Source organism: Drosophila simulans, chromosome 3R, assembly GCF_016746395.2.
Source record: "Drosophila simulans strain w501 chromosome 3R, Prin_Dsim_3.1, whole genome shotgun sequence".
Taxonomy (NCBI): Eukaryota; Metazoa; Arthropoda; class Insecta; order Diptera; family Drosophilidae; genus Drosophila; species Drosophila simulans.
In genome coordinates, this window is record NC_052523.2 from 7,468,848 (window position 1) to 7,494,358 (window position 25,511).

The 25,511-nt window shown below is 45.9% G+C and overlaps 2 protein-coding genes across 6 annotated transcripts in view; both read left to right on the forward strand.

Annotated features, from left to right (window-relative positions):
• LOC6727528 (sodium-coupled monocarboxylate transporter 1) overlaps positions 1 to 16,681 on the forward strand; it is a 41,690-nt gene extending 25,009 nt beyond the window's left edge. For 2 of the 5 annotated variants that reach the window (XM_039295690.2, XM_016176437.3), the window contains exons 3-11: positions 7,004 to 7,248; positions 7,313 to 7,460; positions 13,924 to 14,098; positions 14,195 to 14,330; positions 14,764 to 14,923; positions 14,990 to 15,208; positions 15,264 to 15,642; positions 15,709 to 15,851; positions 15,965 to 16,681. In XM_039295690.2, coding sequence (XP_039151624.1) covers positions 7,038 to 7,248; positions 7,313 to 7,460; positions 13,924 to 14,098; positions 14,195 to 14,330; positions 14,764 to 14,923; positions 14,990 to 15,208; positions 15,264 to 15,642; positions 15,709 to 15,851; positions 15,965 to 16,436 — 2,043 coding nt within the window. In that variant the 5' untranslated portion in view covers positions 7,004 to 7,037 and the 3' untranslated portion in view covers positions 16,437 to 16,681. The remainder of the gene's footprint in view (positions 1 to 7,003; positions 7,249 to 7,312; positions 7,461 to 13,923; positions 14,099 to 14,194; positions 14,331 to 14,763; positions 14,924 to 14,989; positions 15,209 to 15,263; positions 15,643 to 15,708; positions 15,852 to 15,964) is intronic. The other 3 variants (XM_039295689.2, XM_016176438.3, XM_016176436.3) reach the window with 2 other exon arrangements.
• A 298-nt stretch (positions 16,682 to 16,979) lies between these two features.
• Positions 16,980 to 25,464, forward strand: LOC6727529 (ectopic P granules protein 5 homolog). Its single transcript, XM_016176440.2, has 15 exons — positions 16,980 to 17,140; positions 17,189 to 17,922; positions 17,977 to 18,262; positions 18,325 to 18,785; positions 18,845 to 19,072; positions 19,135 to 20,349; positions 20,412 to 20,555; positions 20,618 to 20,795; positions 20,860 to 21,827; positions 21,889 to 22,345; positions 22,401 to 23,157; positions 23,229 to 23,937; positions 24,001 to 24,315; positions 24,378 to 24,953; positions 25,010 to 25,464. The coding sequence occupies exons 1-15, from the start codon at positions 17,111 to 17,113 to the stop codon at positions 25,320 to 25,322; spliced, it is 7,371 nt and encodes a 2,456-aa protein (XP_016034108.1). The 5' UTR covers positions 16,980 to 17,110; the 3' UTR covers positions 25,323 to 25,464.
• The last annotated feature ends 47 nt before the right edge of the window (positions 25,465 to 25,511 follow it).

Consider the following 25,511-nt stretch of genomic DNA (forward strand, 5'->3'; position numbering starts at 1 on the left):
ACCAAAGGCACTTTGTCCCCGACCGGACATAAAGAGCCTCCCCAATGATAGCCGTTCACTTGAACAAATCACCAGCACGTGGCCAATAAAATGGGGATGGGCTCCTGCTCCTGCCCCTGCTCCTGCTCATTCCGCCATCAGGTAGAAATAGTTTACCAAACGTAGATAGCCAAAAGGGAGGCGTTGCAGCCATAAATATCCATTTGCGGCATTTCCATGGTGACAAAAATGTAGCCAGTCTAATTTATTATCAACAGCCTTTGTGCAAACAAAGGGCCCAAACAAGCTTTTTAATTTCCACAATCTCAAAGGACCAAGGACTTGGGTACTGGCCAGTGGACAGGCCAAGACCAGACCGTTTCATTAGTTCAATTAGCTGGACAGGTGCTGGCTGGATGTCAAGTGGCAGCTTTTTAAACGATGATTAGTGGCCATTCGTTTTCGTCCTGGGCCAGGACGAAATACAAGACAAATTGTTGTTTGTTTAGCGCCCGACAGGAGCCACTTGAATGCAAATTTATGTGCCCGAAAGGATTCCCCCTGTCAGTCGGTCCTTAGCATTGGCAGGTCGCAGCTGAGGGGATTCCCCAACATGTTTTCTAATTTACTTTTTGAGCGCTGGTCTCCGGGGTGGGGAAACTGAAATTTGTTGACACAATAGTAAAGAACAGGAAGTCTAATTAAGACAATAATTAGTAAAATCATAATGTAAACGATTATTTAATAACAAATTATTAACCAGAGAAAAGTGTATAGTAATTTAATTAAAAACTATTTTTTGCTCAGTATTTAAGAGCGCAAAGGAGCCATTATTTATTTGTTTTCAAAGTTGATAAACAAACAATTTTGTGTTTTAAAATACCTTATGGTCTACGAATTTTGTCAATGCAGAACAACCACTGCCACAGGTGGCCAGTGGCCAGCACAATGAGCTAATGGCCAGAAGTCGGGAGGTGTTGCAGATAGCAAAAGGGCCAACAGACACTGCACCCGGAGACTAACTAACCCAATTATTTGTAAAATGCGAGCACAGAAAAAATAACTGAGAGACCAAACTGAAAAGAAACCGCAGCCCATTGTTCTTTACCCACAGCAGGTGAAACCCGAGACACAGAGAAGTTTTCCAGGGGTTTTTTGCAGTAGGGGAACGGAGGAGATGGGAAAAGCGGGAAAACTGGGAAAACTTCGCACAGCACGCGTAATGAAAACTTTGTTAGGGCGCACATAGCGAGCGAGGAAAATGGCACAGAAATAGACAAAAAAAAAACAAAAAAATATATATGAGAGGGAAAAACAGCTTTTCCCGGCAGTACCACTCGATGGTGTCGAGTGCTCCGGCTGCTGGACACGAAAGTGGCGACAACGGGAAATTAGTTGTGCACGCTTGCTAGTTGCAACGCAAAACCCGGGCATTAGCCGGCTGTCCTGGATGCCCTGCCGCTGGGGTTGACCACTAAATTGCCGAGATGAAGTCGCCGGCTACGGCTCCGGCTTCTGGCTGATGTTGATCAAATTAACAGCATGTGGCGACTGTGCCAAGTGGCTGATGACCGTCGCTTAATGCGCTACCATCGTCCCTCGTCCTCCTCTTGCTCCTTTTGTAGCATACTTTTCAGAGAGACCAGCAAATTGCTTAAGCTGAATTGCCGAGCATCGAAAGTGGAACCGTGCACGCAGAAAAATGGCAATTAATTGGTAGACTTAAATACGAGCAGTTCAATCTATAAATTCGATTGATTACATCATGGCAGCTTCTAAAAAATGAGTAGATATACTAGTAATTAAGGTGGAATTTTAAGGCTTGAGTATCAAAAACAAAATGGGAATATATTTGAGTTATGTCTGTGTTTATCCATATACATTAAAATGGAAATTACTACATAAAATTTATTGCACTCATCAACCAAATATCGCTTAATGTCGCTTTATACAACATTATGAAGTTCAAAAGTTGCAATCACGATTTTTTAAACAATATTCCGCCGTGTAATTCAAACGAAGCCTGCCTAATTGTTTGACAGGACAACTTGTAACGCGGAAAGTTTTGCTTTACTTCACGTCTGAAATGCGACGGGGCCACAATGACAGGCAACAACAAGTTGCAATTGTCACTTTTGTTGAAACTTTCTCGAAATTTACAAAGTACCAGGAACTTACTTACTTTTTTTTGCTCATTTTCGTTTTGGCCAAGGCTACACACTTTTAGCCAAAGTCACGCTGGAAATAAATTATAAAAATGTCCGCGGAAAATTATGTTTTTTTTTTTCGGCATGAGCCAGTGTGGGTGAAAGGAGCATTTGATTCCTTTGCCGGCCAAACGCCACTCGTTATAAATGATCGCAATTGAAAGTTTAAACCCCATATACAGGGCTAGTTGAAAAATTGACATTATTTTCGGTTGGCAACAAACAGTCAACGGACGATAAATAAGAGCCAACTTAAGTCGAGTATTTATTTTTCGGGCATCCTTTGATAAATGACTTTGACCTGGCAAAAGTGAAAAGCGGGTAGAGGGGGTAGAGGAAAGCCGCACATGCCACGCCCCCCGAATGACTTTTCTCATTAAGCCTGGCCAAGTCGAAAAGAAATCAAACTAAAGTTTTGCACAAAATTCTTGGGGTCGCCGGCCCGCAGGGAGGTGAACATGTGTAAAGCGTCGAGCGGTTAAAGCTAAACAAACAATTGCCAAATGCAATCTAGTTTTTTTTTTTTTTTTGCCCCTCCAAGGAGCGGGCGGTTGGATCCTGATTGGTCTAAAGGACGAAAAACAGTAGGAGGTGGTAAGGGGCACAGTTGCATGTTGGCAAATGGCAGGAAGAAGTTTGCCAACCGCATGCTTCAACTTCAATTTGCTGGAAGGATTGTTACGGGGAACTGGGATCGCTGCTTACAGCTTGACTCGTATTTCATTACTCGAACTGGTATTAAGTGGCAAACTTTTGTATTTAACAACTTTTAGCAGCCGAGCAGCAAAAATGAAGAAGATGAACCGACCAAAGTTTGCCATGGCAAAGCCAATGGAAAACAACAAGAAAAAAATGTGAATCGTGGAATGAAGAACAAAAAGTAAGTTGCAGTCACTTGACTTAACTGCAATTCTCGCGAAATTCACTTGTCAAAATTTCGCTCAGAAACAATTAAATTATTGTTTAGGTTTTTCGAAGTTGAAATGCATTGAATCAATAATAATTGAGTGCATATAACAATAGTTTATTGATTTTATTAGTGAATTATGTATTTTATAGTGTAATATCGCTAGGGATCTTAATGAATTAGGGGAGCTAAAGCCAATTGGCAGAAACATGTGGCCAACAGAACAGAGGAGGCAGTTAAAAGCTTCGAAGATTCCCGAAATTGGGACAACACTTTGCACTTTGCAATCTCTGAAAGTTGTTGCATCCACCCACTACTTCGGGAAATCTGTCAAATAAAAGTTTGATTGGCACACCCCCCGCTGCACGGGAGTTTGGGAGCCATGACTTTGCCAGTGCATTAATTAGCAAATGCAGCGAACTGAGGAAACTTTCGAGCATTGCCATGAACTGCATGCCGTGCATGCAACTTTGTGGCGCCCCCATCCACGCATCCAACTCATCTGAAGTGGCGCATAAATTGAGTGCATAGCGAATGCGTACATATACGTATATATGCAACAATGTGGCATATAGTGTAATTTCCCCCGCATTACCATAATTATCCCTGTCATGCCCACCAGCCCACCAGCCCATCAGCCCATCACCATCAACAAGCTGATCAGGCTTCGTGGGAGGCCACTCCTTAATGCCAGGTCATGCAAGGTAGTGGAAAGCGAAAGTTTTACATACGTTCTGCGTCGACGAGAGGCGGAAAAGCGGAAAAGTGGAAAAACGGACGGGCACACCCACTCCCACAGCTCGGCCGGCTTTTCTTTTGTTGGCCGCTGGCCAATGTCGGCGCTGCACTTTAGCTAAATTACATTTTCAATTTGTCAGCTGGCGGCGAACTGCAGGCCATTAAATGGCAAATTAAGTTCAGCTTCGGCTTTTATTTTATTTGCCGAGCTGCTGATGCCGCTGATGCTGCTGGCGTGCTTGCAATTTTTGCATTTTTCCATTCTGCAGCGGCAAATGTGTTTTTGATATGCGTTTCATTGTCTGACGATCTTGGCGCATTAACGTGGCAGATTTTCGGCTCCGCATCGTGGAGATGGTGGGTAGGTGGAATATGCTGAATATTTCATGAGTGTCATAAATTTCTCCTTTACACGCGCTTCAGTTTTGCCGCCCTTTTATTTTTAATAACTTTCCATTGTGGCTGTCAGTGGCAGGCAGGCAACAGCAACACACGTGCTTCTCCTGCTCGCCAGGACGCAGGACTCAGGACTCGAGAGTCAGGACATGTCAGCGGTTCGTTGTTGCTTTTGTCGCTCCTTCAAGCTGCTTTATAATTTATGATGCTTGGCATCGAAGACTCCTTTAAGCACACACACACACACGGAGACACAAACACCCGCACACCACACATGTCGCCAACTTTTGTATAATTTTTCAAAAAACTGAACTGCATGAATATTAACTGCAAGTGGCAGAATATGGCGGCAGCCGCACATCCTGCCATCCGAAATCCTGGCCCATCTTGGCTGCCACTTTTATTGTGTGTGCGACGCCCGGCGCCCGAAACTTTCAAGTGCCAGCTTGATCCGGAAGGGGGCGGTGGCCACGCCCTACTAACTTATGCATACGTGTAGCTAAGTCTCCTTTTCTCACTCCACTCGTCCTTTTGTTTTCGGCAAAGGATTTTTCATACATATTTGATGCAAATGTTCGCAAATTGTCGTCGCTGTCTATTGGACATTTTGTGGCCGCATTCGGTTTGCTCGCCCATCAAACAAAAGAGCAGATACACTGGAAACAAACTTATAGTGCATTTGAATTATTTGTTAAACTAGCTAAAAAAGTTGAAATAATATTCCTAGCTGCTATTTATAAACTTTTATAGAACGCCCTAAGGTTACATAGATATTTTTTATGCACTTGTGGACATTGAAGTGGAGTGCAGGTGGCACTTCGCATGGATTACGGATAATTTGCTTAAACTCGGCTAGCAGAAAATAACGTTTTGCACACACAAGCTGGCACGCACAATGAGGCAGCCACAGAGCAGACCCTTGGACTCCTGGCTCCTGTGTCCTGTGTCCCGTTTCCCGACTCCTGTCTTTTGTCCCCCGGCTTATCACATGGCCGAAAAAGCGAGGGGACAAAGATGAGCAAGCTGGCCAGGATCCTGCTGCTGCGGCTGTCAGGCAAGTGACACGGCAGCTGTGCTTTAAACAAAGCTAAGCTCGTGGTAAAAACAACATGACTAATAGTTTTGACAGTGCCAGGCAAAACAAAAGGCCAGACAGCATGTCAGATAAAAGCCAAAAGCGATGGCAAATGATGGGGTTCGCCGGGCAGGCGAAACTGCATGCTAAATGTTGTCAATTAGTTGTAGTTGGTGAGCCAAAAAAACGAATGACCGAATGACTGGGCAACTTGGCTCGCAAAAAGTTGACCCTTTTGCAATGGGTATTTTACATTATTTTATCATCTTTGCACAACAAATCAATTATTTCTAATCATGTGAAACTTATGGGAATTTTGAATCTGTGACTTGCACATTTATTGGGTTTAAAACACTAGCTAACAACACGATTTCTTAGGAAGCGAATTAGACAAACTACATCTCTCAATACTGTCAATCAGGTTGTCAATTAGTGTTAGTGTCTGCTTCCTAGAATCCATCAGTATTTATGACAAAGCTTGCTTTTGTTAGGAAATCTAAGACAATCAAAAATAGGAATTAGAAATGGGTGGGGCAAGATGTTAGTAGAAACCATGACTTTAAACGTGAATAACTACAAGCTTCAACATAAAAACTAATGAAACATAACTTCCAATTATTCCCATCTCTAACCCCTTTGAATTTGTAACAACGACTTTAGAGCAGATACAAGAAGTCTGCTTTACGACAGCTTCAGGTGAAGGAGAAAATCCTAAGCTGGGTTATGCCATTTCTTTTGGTGGCCTGGACCCATGGATCCCGGAATCACCAAGAATCACAGGGCAGCTCAACAGCTTGGCTTGGCTATAAAAACACAAAGTCGCCGCCAAAGTCACACTTAAGCTTCTCTCCCCACTCTCGTCCTGATTACACCCACTCATGCTCACAGCAACTGAAGTACAGTGGAATGTCCTTACGGCGGGACGTGCATACAGATGTCAGCAAGTGGGGCGAAGTTCATAAATTCAAACAACGAGCCACATTTTCCAAGGGTGCACTGCAAGAAAAACTGTGTGGTTTTTGCAAGGTGAAGGAATATTTAAAAGTAATGAAATTTCAAAAAATCTTTTGGAAATTAAGTTTGCATTAGTGGGTTTTTTATGGCAGACTAACTGTTGAACATCTTTAGATTTGTATTATACGCTTATGTATCTGGAGAAGCATTTGAACCTACATTCATTTGACTATAACTTTTTGGTCATTGCACTTGTGGTTTACGAATTTTCCACACAAAGAAAGTTAGTTTATTGTCACTCTGTGCCATCTTTTTGCACCCTTTAAGTTTTGTGCAGCCTCGTCTTTTTCGCCCGGCTCATTTCGCCTAAACCCTGGCCCCATGTTGATGTTGATGGGGTTCGTTTGGGTGTGGGTAGATGCAAGTGTTATGATGGGTGCAGGCAACCCACACCACAAGGCGCACCCACACCACTCGCCTGCGGATATGCAACAATGTTGTCAAGTTTCCTGCTCGACACAACGTGGCCGCCGAGCCACGGAGCGCTCAGTTGGCATTATGTCCATCGGGCGTGACTAACATGCACATGCTCAACTGTGCTGGAAAACGTTTTATCCAGCTCACATCTCACCTAAAAGCCCAACCATGCCCCCACCATCCGAAAGTTGAAGAGATTGTGTTTTTTTTTTTGCCGGTGACCAACTTGAATTTTGATTTTGATTCTCATTTCTTGCCCACTTTTTTCAGCAGAAGCAGCAGCAGCAGCAATAGCAGCATCAACATGGCCAAGGACTTGAGCACTATGGGATGGGATTATCTGATGTTTGTGCTGTTTATAGCTCTCACCGTTTTGGGTCCGTTGTGGAAACGCATTTTTGGCAAAAAGAAGGAGCGCAGCAAGGCCGACTATGTTTTTGCCACCGGCGGAGTTTCGATAGTGGCAGTCATGATTTCCATTGCCCGTGGAACCTTGGGAGTGAGATCCGTCCTAGGTGAGTCTTTAAATCCCTTAACTTAATTCTTTTTAAATCTTAATCTTGTAACTATATTTGCAAGGCTATCCCAGTGAATTGTACTATCGCGGATCGGCCATGTGGGAGATCATCTATGGCATGATGAGCGCCTATCCCATCGTTTGCTTCATGTTCGTGCCCGTGTACTTCAATCTGGGCATCACCTCCGTCTATCAGTACATCGATCTCAGGTGAGTCCAGCTACCAAGTCGAGCTACCAAGTCCAAGGAAGTCCACTCCCCTGAGCGCCACATCGTTTAATTAGTAAGAAGCGAAACGAAGCGAAGTGAAACGGCAGGCAACAGGACAGGAAAATTGTTATTTAAACATTCGTTTTAATTCCGCCAAATGCGACGCTGGAGCAGCAGCGACTGCTGTCCAAGGATCCTGTGTCGCCTCTCTTATCGCCGAAGCGCACACAATTTTATTCTTCATTAAGGAGCCCAAATGAAAGTGAACAGAAAAGCGCCACGGGGCTCAGTTCAGTTCAGTTCAGTTTAGCTCAGGTTCTGCTTTTACTTTTGCCAGGCTGCTGCGAGTGGCACAAGTTCGCTGCGTTGCTAAATAAATTTGAATTACATTTCACACAAAAAACGAGCAAACGGAGGAGCACAACAACAACAATGAGTCGCTAACAAATGGCCAAACAAAAGCCAAGCCGGCAGAGCAAATAATCTATAGATTTGTCCTTGCCCCGCCATGGATGGCAACTCTTGGTCATGGTAGTGAACTTGGTCGCCTGGATGCTATCGTCCAGTTGTCGTCAGCGCTACTGGGCCACCTCGTTTGGCTCAGTCCCCCTCACCCGAAATTTAACTGCTCCTACTATTCCATTTCCATTTCCATCTGTCGCAAGTTGTCGCCTCGTGGGCCTAATTGTTTTTTAAGTTCGAAATTAGTTAACAAATTTGTTATCAAATGTTTTGCAGTTTCGACAACAGAATTCAATTAATTGCAAAAACTGACAAGGCAAACAGGGGGGATGTTGGCCAGAGCATAATTTGATTGAAATTTAATTGGCATGTGCCGCACATTGACAAAATTCTCGGTGGGTTTTCCACAGGACGAAGGAACTGGACGTGGGCAAAAGCTGTGCAGAATTGACAAATTATTTAAATGTTTGCTTGAAGAACTGAATGTAATTTGTTAATTAGCATAAACAAACTGAAATACAAGACGAACTAATGGGGAGTCTAAGAGAAATTAATGATAAAATCAATGGCATGTTTCTACTACTGTGATGAGTCTCAAAAGACCAAGGATTTTGCCCATGTTTGCATAAATTTTAGCAAGACCTATATTAAATCCTGCTTAACAAGAATTTGGTTAATACCTTAAAGTAAAATCTTGCCAAAATGCCTACCAAAAAAAGTTTAAATTAATGACTTCTTCTTCAATCACCTCTAGACTTTCATTGTGCATTCAATAAATTGTTTAATGGCTTTAAAACTCAGTTAAATTAATGACCATATCAATGACTGATAATGTTGGTCTCCAAAAAAAAATACCATTTTATAAATGTACATTTTACTCGACTCGGACGCAACACTCAAACTAATTGAAGAGCGAACGAGTCGAGCCACTTCATCAATCTTAGTCAATTGGCTTTGGCCCCGAAAGCGGGCAAATCAAGAAGACAGGCTGGAGGAATCCGAAGAAAAGGGTTGCGGAGGCGCAACATGGCCAAATGTTGCCCCAAAAAGTTGGGCGCACAACATTTGGATGCCTCATTGTCGCTTGTCATCGCAACTGGCGCCCAGCGACATGTTTATGCATACAACTTCATCAAAATAGGCTCAGCCTCTGGACGGGCGGAGGCAAATGGTTGTGGAAATGGAAATGGGGTCTAGGGCACACACACACATACACACACGGAGGCCGATAAGTGAATATGCTACAAATTGGCAAAAGCCACTTGGCCAAACACATCCAACCAGGCCAAATAAAGCAAGTTTGAGGCAGCAGAGAAAAAATGAGGAGAAGACAAAAGCATGACTAGGACAATGCCATACGTGAAGAATGGTACAGTAAAACCAGTAGGCCAAGTCATACCCATTCTATCTTAAATTACAAAGTATAACTAAGCACTAGTTATCAAAAGAAAATACTTTCTATGATACTTAACATATGATGTAGCTATCTTAGTGAACATATTGAATTAGTTGCTCATTTTGTAGGTATTCTGATACCAACTCTATCTTTCTTGTTGCATACAATCCCAACAAGACAATATACCCTCAAATCCAATGACTACCGGGTATCAAGCCAAAAAAAAAACCCATTGAAAGATGCAAAGGAAAAAGCAGGAAACACAAAGAAGCCACTCGGTCTGAGGCTGTTGACAAATTGTATGACAATTCGTTTGTGCCATAATGTTTATAAATAGCGCGTGTTGTTGCCTGTCACTGGCATCAGGCATCAAGGATCAAGCACCGAGCCCCAGGATCTCCGCCCAACGAAAAACTTGCGAAACAAAAAACCCAAGACATCCCAGGCACAATCACACACACACGTAGCCGCCCAAAAGTCGTGGATTCTCTCACTTGTCAGTCGCCTGTCGCAAGTGATGTCTGCCACTCAAATCTGTGGAGGAGTGGGTGAATGGGGTGGATTGGATGGATCGGGTGGATTGGGCGGATTGGTTGAATGGGGGCTGTGGCATGACCCTTGACTCGCTGCCAACTCAAGTGTTAGCCAACTCGCACAGAGATTTGCTATCTGGGCAACCATCGAGTTCAATGGTCAAGTAAAGTTGGGCTTTGTTCGCCCCGGATAATTCATACTGCCGGTGATTTTGTGGCGCGGGAGGAGCTAGTAGGAGCAGGCAATTACATGTAAATAAATTGATACCCAGCTTGTGTGCCAGAAAAGCGGGAGAGATCAATGCCAACAGTCGTTGGCACTTAGCAAATGGAAAAAATGCATTCCGGCTACCACCATGGTTTATTTACGAGTACAAGGGTGCCCAAAGTGCTTCTGAGTGAATGACAACCAAATGAAAAAAAGCGACGCAAAAACCAGGTTGGCCCGGCCAGGATCGGAGCGGAGGTGGTGTGGTGTGGGGCGGGGTGAAGGAGTTCACAGGGGTCGGTGTTTTAGGACGACATGCATACGCATAAATAAAGACGTTTTCGGCGGCGCTACAAAGTGAGGCCGTGATTTGCAATTCAAAGGCAACAAAGTTGGGAGTAACACACATGCCCTGCGGTGGAAGCAAGAATGGGGATATTGGACACAAGCCAAGAATGATACAAAATCAAGGTAGTTCGAAAGAGAAATGGGTGAGTTCTTCGACAAAATGCCAACACAGTTCAGATAAATTGGGAGATTTTAGAAATAAAACATCTAGTTTACTTCTTTCTTTACAAAACGTAAAAGAATTGTCTGAAATGCACGCGATAAATAAACTTCATGTGATTTTAACATCAAATAGAATTCAATATATGTACATATGCGACGAACGAAACAGATAATACTTAAAGCCAGTTTGCTCTGGGTATCTTGAAGTCGATTAAATCAAGCGAATCCATTCACCTTTGATACCTTCTGTGCCACCTTTTTTTGTGGGCGGCTTTTAGCGCATTGAAGGCACTCACAGGACACCTTACTTCGTATGGCTGATTATGTTTATTTATGCATGACAGTTAATGCAATCAAATGTGTCACCCTTGTTGTTGCCCCAGATGATTGCCTTTGATTGTAAAATTAACTCGACCCGCCCACAGGAGACACGAAAGTGTGGAGCTGGTAGCGATTTGGTTTGGGATTGGCTGGCTAAACGGCGATTATGTGGCCATTGTACAAAACCACTCGTCATATTAAATTTGCCATTAATTTATGCCTTTGTCGCCCTGGCCGAAAATTGGCTTAGCGGCTTGCCATGATAAATGATGGCCTCCAGTTGCAGAGTAAACTCAATTTCCAGAGGGGGATGGGAATCAAGGAGCACGAGAAGTGGGAATACTGAATCCCCAGTAGGGCCAGGGTTCAATTAATGGAACGGGGTGGTGGTGGTGGTGCTGACCTGCTCATTCGCTGGTAACCTATTTTCACACCCTCCAGTGATGGTGGTCATTGACGTTGTCCTGCCTGCTCGCCAGCCTGCTATCCTGCCATCCTGATGGTTAAGTGGGTGCGGGATGGTGGTGTAAATGGGAGCGCAGCCGGCAGCTGCGAGTGTCCTTGCTGGTAATTGCTTGCCCGCTGGCATGGCTGCAGCAATTATTGCATACTTTGCGGCACTTACATTTCATTTAAAGTTATTAAGCGACAATCGCATCGCAGTACGTCTTTAATCAACTCAGCCAAGTAAATTATGCCGGCCAGGCGATCCGCTGACTGGTTAAATCAATTAAACTAAAACAAAAGCCAGGAGCAGGCCAACGTTCAATCAACTGGACGGCGGTGACAGCCCCAGGTCATTACTCACACACACACACACACAGTCGGAGTGAGATGGAGATGAAATGACAGGCAGACGGATTGGATAGGAGAGGAGAGCTGGGCCGGATCGGGCAAATCCTGGGCCAGGACAACTGGCCGAGCACTTATTGTGATGAACACAATGTTAACAGGCTAAATGAGAAACAAATGCCACAATCAGACAACGTAGGAAAAACAAGGAGCAGAGGACGAAATGAAAGGCAACCGAAAACAATAAATCGCATAAATCATATTAAATTGACATATCAGACTAAAATTGACCGCAAGCAAGCAACAAATGTGTGTGTGTGTGTCTGCTTGTGGTCCTACAATAATATTTCTTTATCAATTTCCACAACAAGCTCAAGCTCAAGCTCAGAGCTTAGTCCTGGTAAAAGCAAGAAAAAACCAAAGAACACGCATTAGATGAGACGCAGCCTAAATAAATGTTTGACCAACCAAGCAGGGTGAATCATATCACACCACTTCATATCGCAACGAAATTCCCGCCCAATGCCACGCCCACTCAATCAACACATATATGAGTTCATGTCCATGTCCATGTCCATGTCCTTGGCCAAATTGGCCAGGCTTTTATGGTGGCCCTGGAGTTTCCTCTGCGGAATTTTCCGATTGTTTTCCTCCGGCCCACAGACGCAGCTGTGTCGCAATTAAAATGTGTATCAAGCATACGACGCGTTGTCATGTAAACCGCTTAAGCTCCTCCCACTCCCATGTAAAGTCGATCGGGTAAATATGTTAAGCCCGCTTAATGCAAACCTAGCCTGGGGGCGTGGCTCCCACATCCCGCATATGCCAATTGATGTTTGCGCGCGGGCGGTTGGGGGGTAAAAGTGCAACATCATTAATTAATACACAGTACGATGGTTGGCAGCCTGCGGCCACGTTTTATAATAACCAGAACATTAAGGCGATTAAAGATGAAATCCAGTGCAACCCATTCCACATCTAAGTGTGCACTTAATCCCCCGTGCCGAACACCTGGGTCACCAATCGCTCATGAACCACCCAACACCACCACCACCACCAGCAAGTCCAGGACCTCAGCCAAGACACGGCCCGTTGACAGCCCAACTCGTCTCAGATCAATATTGGCCAAGGGCAATTAATCATTTAGTGGGCCATCTCACACACGTCGTCCAATGCAAAGACATCGAATGACAAACGGGGAGGAGCGGAGAAGGAGACTGGGCAAATGGAGCGGAGTTGGGCACAGACAAAAGTGGATTATGCAGTCAGCCCAGATGTTCAACAAGAAATTACTTGTGATTACAACGCACAGTCCGGTGCAAGGATATAGCAACTATCAATACAGATTGTCCATAGTTCTGCATTATAAATCATGTTGAAAATCCAAAGTAGATTTGTTTAATGATTTATATGATAATTATGCAGATTAAATATTTATATTAATCACAGCAATGTGATTAACGATTATTCCATTAATCTCTAAAAGAGAATGCAATTATTTTTAAATAAAAAAGAGAGAAAGGAATCCACATAAAAGCCATATTCCTGGCCAAATACAACCACTTTAAACTACTTTAAAATGCCCAGCGTCTAACCGCCTTTTATAACAATTTAATAGCTTCGGAACGGACTGTTAACTTTATGCGCCAACTAGTGGCTTAAAGCTCAGGATGCCAATCAAAGGATTACGGACGCAAAGCCATTTATTTATTAAGAGCCATGCCGTGCCCGTTGGATGCGTGTGCGCAGGCACTTCAGACATTTCGACCATGGCCACATAACGCATACTAAACGATCATTAGGTGGACCCCCAAAGCAGTGACCCCAGCCCACCAGCTCACCACCTCACCCCCTCACCCATCTTGTCGCACATTTCGCATCGAATTAACACACAAATTTTTACAACCTAGTCCATAAAAGCGCCGGCCTGAACTATAAAAACAATCAAAACGAGTTACAGACCCGCCAATTTTCTTAGGTTTTTCTCGCCCATGTCGTAAACTCGACCCGCCCGTTGCTCCCGATTCCACATAGCTTCTTTACAGCGCTAGTAAATCATAAAAAAAAAGGGGCTAGAGCAATAATGAAAAACAAGAAATGCCACCCGAGCAGGGGACACACATTAAAGGGAGCTGCTAAAGGAGCTGCTTAATTATAGTAGAAGGATGCACTCACCTGCTCCTGTTCTCATCCTTGTTCTTATTCTTATCGTCATCCTTTCCTTTCCCTTTCGTTTTCCAGGTTCAAGAGCCGCACGGTGAGATGCCTGGCATCGGCGACATATATCGTGCGGCAGATCTGCAACCTTGGCATCACCGTGTACACTCCCAGCGTGGCCCTCTCGACGGTGATTGGCATACCCTACTGGGCCTCCATTACGGGCATGGCCGTCATTTGCATATTCTTCACCATTATGGTACGTACTGTGCTCATCGCTGTGCACCCGGGGAATGCCAGCGATTTAATGATGAAAATATTTAAATTCCTCTTCACCCTGTTTCCAACTCATTAGGGCGGCCTGAAGGCGGCTATCAACGCGGACGTCATCCAGACAGTGACCATTCTGGTTGTCACTGTGGCCGTTTGCATCCAGGGAACTATCTCTACGGGCGGCGTGAAGAAGGTTTACCAACTAAATCGGGACAATGGTAAGCCGGCTGTGGGTGTGGGCTGGGTTTCGATTGATCATGGCAGCTTATTAGCCAGCTGCCAGGATGTGTGTGTGTGTGTGCATAGTGCTGACGAATGATGACTATTAAAATGGCATCCATTGTGGATTGCCGTTCGCTTTGCTTGTGTTCCTGCGTCGGCTCATTATGCACATAAATGATGATGATAAAAGTGGCATAAAACAGCGGCATCCGAATCCGAGGTGGGACGGAGGAAATGGCAGCCTCGCATGACGACAGTAATAAATGTGTGTCGGCGGAGCGTTTGTCACTCGAGTTTGAGTTGTTGGCTGTCATTGTGCGGCAATCGTGTGGCTCCTGGGAATCCCTCCACGTGCTCCTCCTCTAACGGCGGCTCAATCTTTTTCGCGCCATAAACATGCACTAAAGACTCCGTTCCTTCTATTTCCAGGACGCCTCAACTTTTGGAACTTTACGGGCGATATGACTGTCAGAGTGGATACCACATCGGCTTGGCTGGGCCAACTGTTCATGTCCCTCTCCCAGATCGGCTGTCAGCAGAACTTTATGCAGCGTTATGTCAGCCTCAAGTCGCTCAAGCAAGTGCGTCGGTAAGTAACTATCTTCGGAGAACCACCTACTAACGAAAATATATTAAATCTTATCTAATTTTTCAGTGTAATGCTCACCAATGTGCCTTTGGTGTTCTTCTTCTTTTCCATCTCCTGGATCTCTGGCATGGTCATCTATTCCACGTACATCAATTGCGATCCCTACGCCGAGGGCTACATTAAGAAACCCGATGAGATTCTGCCCTTCTTTGTGGAGGATCAGCTCGGTTTCCTGCCCGGCTTCGTAGGCATTTTTATGGCCACCCTGTTCAATGGCGCCCTTTGGTAAATAGCTAACATTCTCATAAAGTTCTTTCGCTAATCCAAGCTAATATTCCAGCATGATGGTGTCCAATCTGAACTCATTGGCAACGGTTATTTGGGAGGACTTCATCTCGCAGTTGCCGAAATTCAAGGGACTCTCCGACAAACAGCAGCTACGAATTCTGAAGTCGATCACCGTCGTCTGTGGACTGATTATTATGGGCGTGGCCTTCGGAGTTGGTCTGCTGGCGGGCGTTATTGAGTCCTCGCTGCTGGTGTTCTCGGCCACATCGGGTCCTCTGTTGGGTTGCTTCATCCTGGCCATGATGGTTCCGATTGCGAATTGGAAGGGCACTTCCGCCGGCATGGTCACCGCTTGCGCCTTCGTGCTTTGGATCATTGGCGGTGGCATGACCGTTACCAAGGACAATCCCCTGCTGCCCACCACCACAGATGTGGGTTTTTAAAGCATTTCCGTTTTGAATTTGATGCCTAATGCTTTGCTTCTTTACAAAATGTAGGGCTGTACCAACGACACCTTCGCGCAGTCCATTGGCAAGCCCATCGTGGAACCGGGACAGATGCCTTGGCTGTTGTCGCACACGCCCATCGATGGTTTCAACCAGAGCTTTGTGCCCACGCAACCCACAATTGCACCTGAAAGGTGAGATAATTTAATTATTCTAGAAGTATTGCGAAAGATAGTACGTCACCTGTTGTAAATGCCCACTAGAACTTTGTTATCCTGATATTAATGTACGCCTATTTCCCACGCAGATCCGGACTGGAGACCTTCTACTCGATCAGCTTCATGTACTACAGTTTAATTGGCACGGCACTGACCGTGATCATTGGCACAGTGATCAGCTTGTTGACTCAGCACCCAGATGACGCCTACGACGGCAAGCTGCTGCATCCGTTGATCTTCCGGCTGTGCGAGCGCTTCTCCGGCCGAAAGCCGTACTATGTGAAGCATGAGGAGGAGTCCGGACTGAATGGACGGAGCAGCAGCGACTCCTCGGCCACGACAACCACATGCAAGGAGGAGAAGGTGAATCACGGCTACGAGTCCTCGCCGGAGGACAAGGAGAAGAGCAGTCCCATTGCCGTCGTATTCACCACCTCCGAGGGAACGGGAACAGCGGATCAGCAGTCGATATGCGACAGCAGTAGGATTCAATTGGACATTGTGCCGGGCGAGGGCGAAACGGGAGTGTATCGCCAACTGGCCGGGCGATCTGCGCTCTGAGGGTTAACTATGTTGCATACGTAGATAGTCTGACCCTAAACTTAGTCCGTAGTACGTAAGCTAAGCCGTAGAATAGACCAAGTTAGTTAGCCAAGTGTTTCATGTCTATAAAGATGCTGTGATTTCTGTGCGCGACTGTTGTTGAGCAATTGCTCGCGCATTTCATTCGCATGTACTTAACGCATATGTGTGTGCGTGGCAGCATGCAATAAATAAAGACAAATAAACTTTTTTTCATAAAAAAACAAACACAAACAATTACATTTTGAACACAAATTTTTACTTTTCGCGCGCTGAAGCTTGCTAAACTTGGCCAGTGCTGCCCATCAAGTTGGTCTATCGATAACTGAGATGGCCAGGGCAGCGGGAGTGCTGCGTGAGTCACGACTGTTACACGAAGTAAGTTAAGCGGGGAATAAAGTGGATTTGTAATTAGTTAACCAAAGTATACGCGTGAATATGAAAATATAAAATTAGTTGTTTATATGTTTTTCAATACATGCTACAAGCAGCGCTTTTTAATCGTGAGCCTTCGTGACTGCTGCCAGCTGTTCTCCGGTTTCTACCATCACTATTATATTTATGGGTCTTTTTGTTTGGCGTTGTTGCGGCCCCCCAAAGAATGCGAAAATAAAACGCAAAAAGGCTGATCCCTAGGCAATCAAACGTACAACATGGCCACGTTGGAGAAGCCCAAAAAGGAGGTGAGTCGTGGGCAATAAAAAGTAACAAACCTAATGCGTAAATTGCAGAAGAGCAAAAGGTCTCGCCACAGAGTGCCGATCGAAAAAGAGGAAGAGGAGCCTGCTGAGTTATCAACAAGTGAAGAACAAAGGCCAGCGGACAATGTGTCTCTGTTGGAGGAATTCGAGCGCGTTGCGGCCTTGGCCAGCAGTTCCAGTGGCGAGGCAATCATAAGCCACGAGTGCTGCATTTCCAGCGATGTAGGAGTAACGCCACAAGAGCCAGAAGGAACACAGGAACCAATAGAAACGGAGGCCGAACCCACTTCTCCAAGTGCCCCAAGTGCCCCGCCCTCGACGACCGTTCATGTCGTTCAGTATCCCAACCTGCAGCCCATGCAGCTGTCCAACGCCCAAGTGGAGGAGCATTCTGCTAAGATCGTGTACCGACAGGTGGAGTCGCCCACCGGCTTCGCGCTGGCCAGGAGTCACATTAAGCCATTGAGCACGGAGGAACTGCGGCAAATTTACGATTGTCCCGAGCTGGAGCTGGCCAAGCAATTTGAGTTGGAATTCCTAATGAACTCATTGCTGGAGACCAGCGAGGCGGATCCGCTGTATGCGGCTGTCATGGAATACTATGAACTGCAGGGAAAGATCACCTCCAATCTGCACGATGTAGGGAAGCTGCGCAAGGGCTGCACCGAGTCCCAAAAACAGATCTGGGTCCGCCAGCCAGTTACACGTACTTTCAGTGGAACCTGCGGCGATGGCAATGTGGTCCAGGAATCCGTCACCTACGAGTGAGTCGAGTCTTACTTCTATCATGGAATTGCTTACCAAAATGTCTTTCCCAGTGTGATACAGGTGGATCCCATTAAGCTAGAAGTGGCCAAAACGGCTTTAACTGGCCTATATGACCTGGTGTGCCACGCGTATACGAACAACGTGATTATAGCCAAGATAACCAAAGTAAAGGTTGACCAAATTATCAACGATCTGCTGAGCTATCCCCATTTGGATGGCCATTCGGTGGTTTCATTGCACCACACACAATCTGGAGAGGCACTGCAGTGCGTTTCCCAACTAAGGCGAGCCATATCCATACTTTTCAGCTTCGTTCGCAGACCCAGTCCAAATGCAGTAATTCAATACTTTGGAGTTATGAGTGTGACAACATATCTAATACCTTTTTACCCTCTCAGAATTTCGACAAAGACCTCAAGGAATGGCTGCGCAAGCTGATTGCTCTACAACTGTTGCTGGCAACAAAAGAGGATCACTGGTTCCTGCTATTCAACATACTGCGGTGTCCCAATGGTGTCGGTTCCTGGGCTGCCCAATTCCTGCAATTGCCGGGAACGCGAGCAGTGCGCCGTGGTTCCCAACAGACGGAACTACCACTTGACCTTAACTCTCCCGAACTTAACCACTGCATGGCTGTGCTGCAGATTTTGCTGATGCCCGTGAAAAAGCGAAACGAATATCTCCAGAGTCAGGCTCAAGCTCACCGTGAACTTTCCGCTACGCCGGGAGCCACTGATCGCTGGATAGTGGTGGATTCTGATGGCGAGGACTCGCACACACCCGCCGGCGAATGCGTAGGCCTGAAGGAAAGCGACCTGATCGCCCTGCTCAACCAGATGCCTTTCGAGAAGATATTTACGTGAGTTGGAATGCCTGCATATGTAATTTGATTTGGTTCTAAAAAAATCGAATCCTTAGCTCGGCCCTGCGCATTGAAAAATTTCTGGACGACTACATTCTGGAACCGGATATGATCACGGCCCAGCAAATGCTCGCCGTGGTAGTGTTTTTTTCCCAACTGGTCAAAACAATAGGTGAAGGATTACTGACCTACAATAACGAGCGATATAAGCAGCTGGCCAAACGACTTGGTCGTCTGGTCCGACATACTCTGCAATACGTGTTTGATTACAACGAGTTGTTCATGTGAGTAGAGTAGATCACGTAATATTAATGTATGATTTCTTATTTACTTAACTACTGCGCAGAAACAACAATCTTTACAAATCCTCCGAGATGTACGAGCGCATCCAAGTGGAATTACAAGCCTTACTTGTACGCGCTTGTGGCTACATCTACCGCACCCGAAACCTGGGCACCTGGCAATACTTTTCAACGCTGCCCTTCGGCACCTTGGATGCAGAGGTCATCTGGCACTTGTTTTACTATCTGAATGTGGGCTTCCCCACGGATTTGGCCAACGATTTAGTGAGCAATGCGGAGGCAGCCTTTCAAGCGGAAGATTTCTGGCGCAAATTCGATCTAGCGAATGCCGATGTGGCGCCCGAGGATATGTACTATCTTCTGCAGACCTTCTTTGAGATGGCCATTGAACGAAATCGATCTAAGGATGGAAGTCTCGTCAAGGCAATCTGCCTGCACATCTTCCACATTGGATACATACACCAGTCTACAAGGGAAATTTGCTATAAAACTGCACGTGATATGCTGGCCAACTTAATGGATGAGGATCTCTTTGGTTGTGTGTTGGTTCAGCTGAAGATGCGATACGGAGAAGTAGATCAAGCGGCTTATCTTTTCAAAGCTCTGCCCCTGGAAAACTGGCACCCCAGCATGGATAGCTTTGAGGTGCTCTCCAACTGGCTCCTTCATTTTGATTACCAATCGTCGGAGAGTCAATTAGCTCGCTTGATTATCGGCCACTTAAACTGGGGATTGGATTGCGAGGGTCGGCTCTTCCTGCCGCACAACATACACGTGAGAATGGCTCACCTGGTGAATGAAGCACTGAATAAATACGCCCCGGAGGTTATTGGTGCCTCCGGCATTTCTGAGAGCGTGCGTCAAGTGTCTTCCCTTATTGATTCCACGCAATCGAGCCGAGAGCAGTTTACGAACTGGTGCTGGCGCATGGTCTCCGTTTTGCGGCTTCATCTGATGGATCAGGGTGTGCAGTCCGTAAGGCGCACTCTCCAACATCCGACGGAACCACTACTTTTTATTCCCGAACTGGAACGAATGGAGATAATCTTCCAGGGCGTAAATGAGAACAGACCCCTCGCTTTGTATGTGGGCATGTTGGTCAGCCTGCATGGCCATTCGATTCCGCTGATCTGCCAGCACGGATTTAACCTTCTTCAGCAACTGCTGCTCGATCACCGTCACGCGGCCACGATTCGCTGCTTGGAGTTAATAGTGCCATTGTTTTTGGAAACGCCCGAAACTCTGGCCAATTGTGAAAGGTTCGTTGTCGAATTGAATTTGTTGATTTAACGATTTATTTTATAAACGCTATGATTTCTAGTTTTCAGAGACTTATCACCACTCTATTAAATGCGGATCGTACCTATCTAAAGCTGGCTAAGGACATGGTCTATGCAAATTCAATTGGCCCCATTCTAGAATTGCTAGACAACATGTTGCACCATCAAATTATCTCGTATACCAGGTAAACCCTTTTTTTCAACCATTATTTAATAATTACATAGCTGTATCATTTTATTTCGACAGCTATGGCCTTTGTTCACCGCTCAATCTTCTCAACATCTGGCTCAACTGTTTCACCACACTGCCAGGATGGTCCCAGAACTCCAATTTATTGTATCTCCTGGACAGAATGCTACGTATTTCGTACCAGTTTCCTGACTGCCGTGCTCAGGCAGTTGAATTTTTCTACAATTACTACAAGGTTTATATTGTAATCAAGGATATTCTATACAGCTTAACTAATGTTTATTTGGTCTACACCACAGGATTGCACAGAATGGAAGTCAGCACCTAAGGGATCAGCTCTAAAAGCTTACTTCGGCGGACAGTCTGTGTCTCGCATTCCCCCAATCTCGCCCCAAAACTGCTGGCTGAATTTAGTGATACTTGAGATTGAGTTCCGTCTGGTGGACACGCGTATCTATCCCGAGCTTTTGCGACAGATTTCCGCTCAACCCGTGGAAGCGGCTCTCAAAAAAACCATCTCACTAAGCAAAACCAGTGCCTTTCCCCCCAGCCAATTAGTAATATTCAAATACGCTCAACTGCTGGCCAGCATGGAAAGCAATCACGCTTTATTTCCCATCGTTTGCCAAAAATTTTTCGAACTCTATCTGTGGCGAGTGCCGACAGAGAACGAATCGCTTAACTTTAGTCACAATTTCGGTGTATCGGACAAGTTTTACGAATACAATGTGCCTTTGATGAAGAGTATTAAGTCCCAACTGAAGTCTGCTGAGTCGTACTACTCGGCGCTAGCAACCAAAAACGCCAGCGATGATGCCATGGCCCACTTCTATCGAAACTGTTGCAAGCTAATGCAAAACTGCGCGCTTTGGCTGGAGGATACTCAAATAAATCGCTTTACCAGTGATGCAGAACATCTGCCTGCTCAGTATAATTCTGAGAAACTGCGCGAACTGTTAAGTGGTCATGTCAACCACTGGACGGAGTTCCTGTGCCTAGCGTCGTTGCGCAAGGAGCAACGCCATCAGGCTGATCAGTGGGGCCGAAAAGTGATGAGACTTTCCAACCAAAAGGCCCCGAGGACACCAGTACAACCAAAGCCACGACAACCCCCTGCTCAACACATTAAGAGCCTGTTAAATAGTTACGAGAAGATTGTTGAGAATCCGATTCATGTTCGTGTGGAACCTATCAAGACGCCGCCGATCGATGGAAATATTGTTGGTCAGATTCAGAAAAAAATGAACACGTTGAACTCAACGGCCAAGTAAGTTGCTAACTTTCATGGTATACAACTCAACATTACTTATTAATTATATCACTTTTAGCAACTATCATTATAAGACGTCCGAGCTAAATTCCCTGAATCTCAACTATTTGGAAAGTGTGCCAACACTGTACTCAATGATTCCCTATGAAGAAACGAGGCGAAAGGAGTGCACATCCCTGCTCTTCAAGCGAAACTGTACTGCTTCTGCCCAAATTAAACTCACGCCGGAGCATATACGAATCAATGACGTTGTATCCCGAAAACAAACCCAGAATCGGGAAAGGCATGATAAAATTATTGAGGACATTTTGTTGGCCATGAGTGTAGACAGTTTTGCTCAAGCCATCGAGGAGTTGGGCGTCTGTATCGGTGCCCTTCTGGTTGCCCCGTTGGAGTCAAGCGTCACGCAAATTGGCATTCGGGTCTTCTACCATATAGTGGATAACCTGAACGAGGTGACAATGAAATTCCAATCAACACATGACCTGTATTTTCAGGTTCTGGAGAAGCTTGGGGTAAGTAATTAATTTCTGACTGCTAAGATCTCATTTAATCCATGGTTTTGCTCAGGTGTTTCTAGAAGCAGACCAGGCCGAACAGGGATTGGCTGTTCTTCGTTTGGCGCTCAAACGACCCGATCTTTTAGAACTGCTCGCGGGAGTCTTTGTGCCCAGTCGCACTGACGTGGATCACTTTCTGCCCATGTACGAGTTTCTTATTGACTCGCATCTCAAGCACTGCGATACACAGACTCTGTTCGTACTTTTCTCGAAATTCGATCTTTTGGGATGGATGGAGGCCTATCAGCCGAAACTGAGCGAGATCAACCGTCTGCTGTTACTGGTTCTGCAGGGACTGGAGGCATGGTCTCAGCCCGATAGCAGTCTTTTACAAGATCTGTTCCGCAGGCATCTAGTGCATATTTTTAATTATGATTTCCCACAACACTACGGCGAGGTAATGCAGCTCGTTCTGGACCGCACGTCGGATCAGAAACTGATGCCAGTTGTTCTTTTGGACCTTCTGAATGCTTTGTTCGTCCGATCCAACTGTGCGGAGTTGTCTTTGGAGCAAAGCGAAGTGCGGGTCCACGAACTTGCCTTGGACTTTGCCCGACGTCAGAAGTTATTCACCCTGAAGGCGGCAACGGACACCCTTCTGCTGTTATCCCGACACTTTCAAAAGGAGCGCCTCCATCATGGACTCCATGGACTGTATCCCAAGCACAAGGATTATTGCCAGGCACTAGTCCTGTGGTTCACCTCTTTCGGTCATACCCTTCTCGCTTCTGCCATTTGCAGCTATCAGGAGCTATTGGCTGATCAAAGTGAGTAGACAACCATTTTGGCAATATCTAAATCTTTTAAAATGTATCTACTATATCCTATTTATTGTTAGTCAGCGATATTGTGTTTGGTTCTATTGTGGAAACGTATAGCCCCTGGCTAATCCCATATACCGAAGAAACGGTTAGTGGCGTAGCCCACTGGATCCGCCAGCTGACTCCTGGACAGAGCAAAGTGCTTCTACCATGGAGCGAGCAACATGTTAGCAGCTGCAAACTGATGATCCATTCATTCGTTGCCACCATAATACAAGTACTGCAGTATCTGCCTTCGTCGAACAAGATTCTGGAGCACGTATTCGCCTGGTATGTGCATCACTTTGCCCAATCCAGCACAACAGGTCACGTGCTGGCGCCCATTCACGGGGGATTGGCTCAGTTGCCCTGGGAACGTTTCCTACCACCGGCACAACACGTGGAGTTGCTCTATGATAGCCTGCAGAAATTTCTGCCAGAATCACACGCCATGCTGGGACACATATTCATTCGAATTGAATGGAACAATTGGTTTGCCCAGATGCCCCAGCCAGTGTCGATTCTCTCTCGACTTTTCACCATATTCGTTAAGATCGCCTTCGAACCCAACATTCACATTCACCCCAATACGAGCAAGATACTAGAGGATGCCATTCGTTATCCATGGCATTTGGTGGAATTCAGTGAGCTGGAGCAGCTGCTCAAGTGGTTCGTGGCCAGTGTGGAGCCGGCCATTGCCCTAAAGATCCCAGCCGAAACTAACTATGCGGACCGCGCTGTTTTGGAGTAAGTTAAAAAGGAGTAAATGTAAAGTTGACTTAAATTTATCCAAGCTGTTCATTGTTGCAGACTCCTTCGTCTGGCTTGTGCCATGTTGCCGGGAAGCTCTGCGCAGGATGCTGTGGGTACCGCCAAGCGAATGCTCTACACCCGCTCCATGGTCCGCATGCAGCGCGCATGCGGAGCCAAGCACAAAAAGTTCTTGGCCACCAAGGAGGGCGAGCGTGCGTTTAGTAACGCATTCCTAGAGCTGCTGGAAAGCATCAATGGGGCTATCAGCAGCTGTAGTGACGATCGTACAATGGAGGAAAAGCGTCGAGAAGCACTCAACCTGATGCTGGAGCTGGTTGCGCCCACCCAGACGCAGAGCCAGGAAGTGTCCAAGTATAATTTACTTAAAAGGTTTTAAATTTTAAGCCTAACCAATTACCCTTAATGGCTTTCAGCATACACATAAAGACTCTGGTTTGGTGGCAGCAGCGTTGTTCTCCCGGCAACCTGGTCATGTGCTCCACGCTACCGGCCATAGGACACCTCAACACATACATCGCCAGCATTTACTCGCTGTTGGAGGCCAGCATAGAGAACTACTTTCGCACCTCGCCGGAGAACGCATCCTGGCACGCGCCCAGCTGGCGAGGTCTAATGGAGGCACTGAGCATGTCGCTGCCGAAACTGGACCTTATGCCGATCCTGCAGGGTAGCTATTTCTTCTCACTGCACGTTTTCGTGCTCTACAAGATGGAGGAGATCGCGACGGATGGGGATAAGGTGACCTTTTTGCAGGACCTATCCCAGCTACTGGAGAATTTGAAAACCAGCCCACAGACGGAACCGCGAATGGCCCTAGTTTGGGGCGTGATCATCGCACGGGGCTGTCAAATTGCGCAGGTCAACCAGCAGGTGAAAAAGCCACTTCACATGCTGGCGAGGCACCTGCAGATTGCATCAACTAAGGCAGAAGGCTGGGGCGATGGTCTGTTGGGAGTTATTGGTCTCAAATCGGAGGATATTACCAACAGGTTCGTTTTTCCGATTTTTGAAGATGAGTGGTTTACATTTCCCAATTCATTTTCAGACGAAAGGTGCTAACTCGTTGCTTGGCTTGCGTAATCTTTTCGCTGTTTCCGGCCAATCGGGAGCTTCGCATACCGTCAGATGAGTACGAAAGTGCGCTCCGGGAGCTATCTATGCTGCTGGCCAACAAGAAGTTCACCGACATCAAGCCCTTGATCGTTCGGGCCGTAAGCCTGCTCAAGGAATCCACATTTCCCGATGTCCGTGCCGTACCTCACATGGTCTGCCGACTCATCAGCATCTTCTACGAGGAGAGCTACCTGACAACCATTCCAGAGGTCTGGGACTTTGAATTCAAGTTGATGGCCACGTAGCTTACCGACCAAGTGGAATATTCTAAACATCCTAACAGCCAGTTGTGTTATTTTCCAGGTGTTATATATCATCTAACTAGGTATAGGGTAAATAAAGTGATACATTTTAAGCAATTGCAAGAAATACATATATAAAAGTGAACCTTTTTTTTACATACAAACAAGGGGTCCAAAACTGAAACTTTGTTT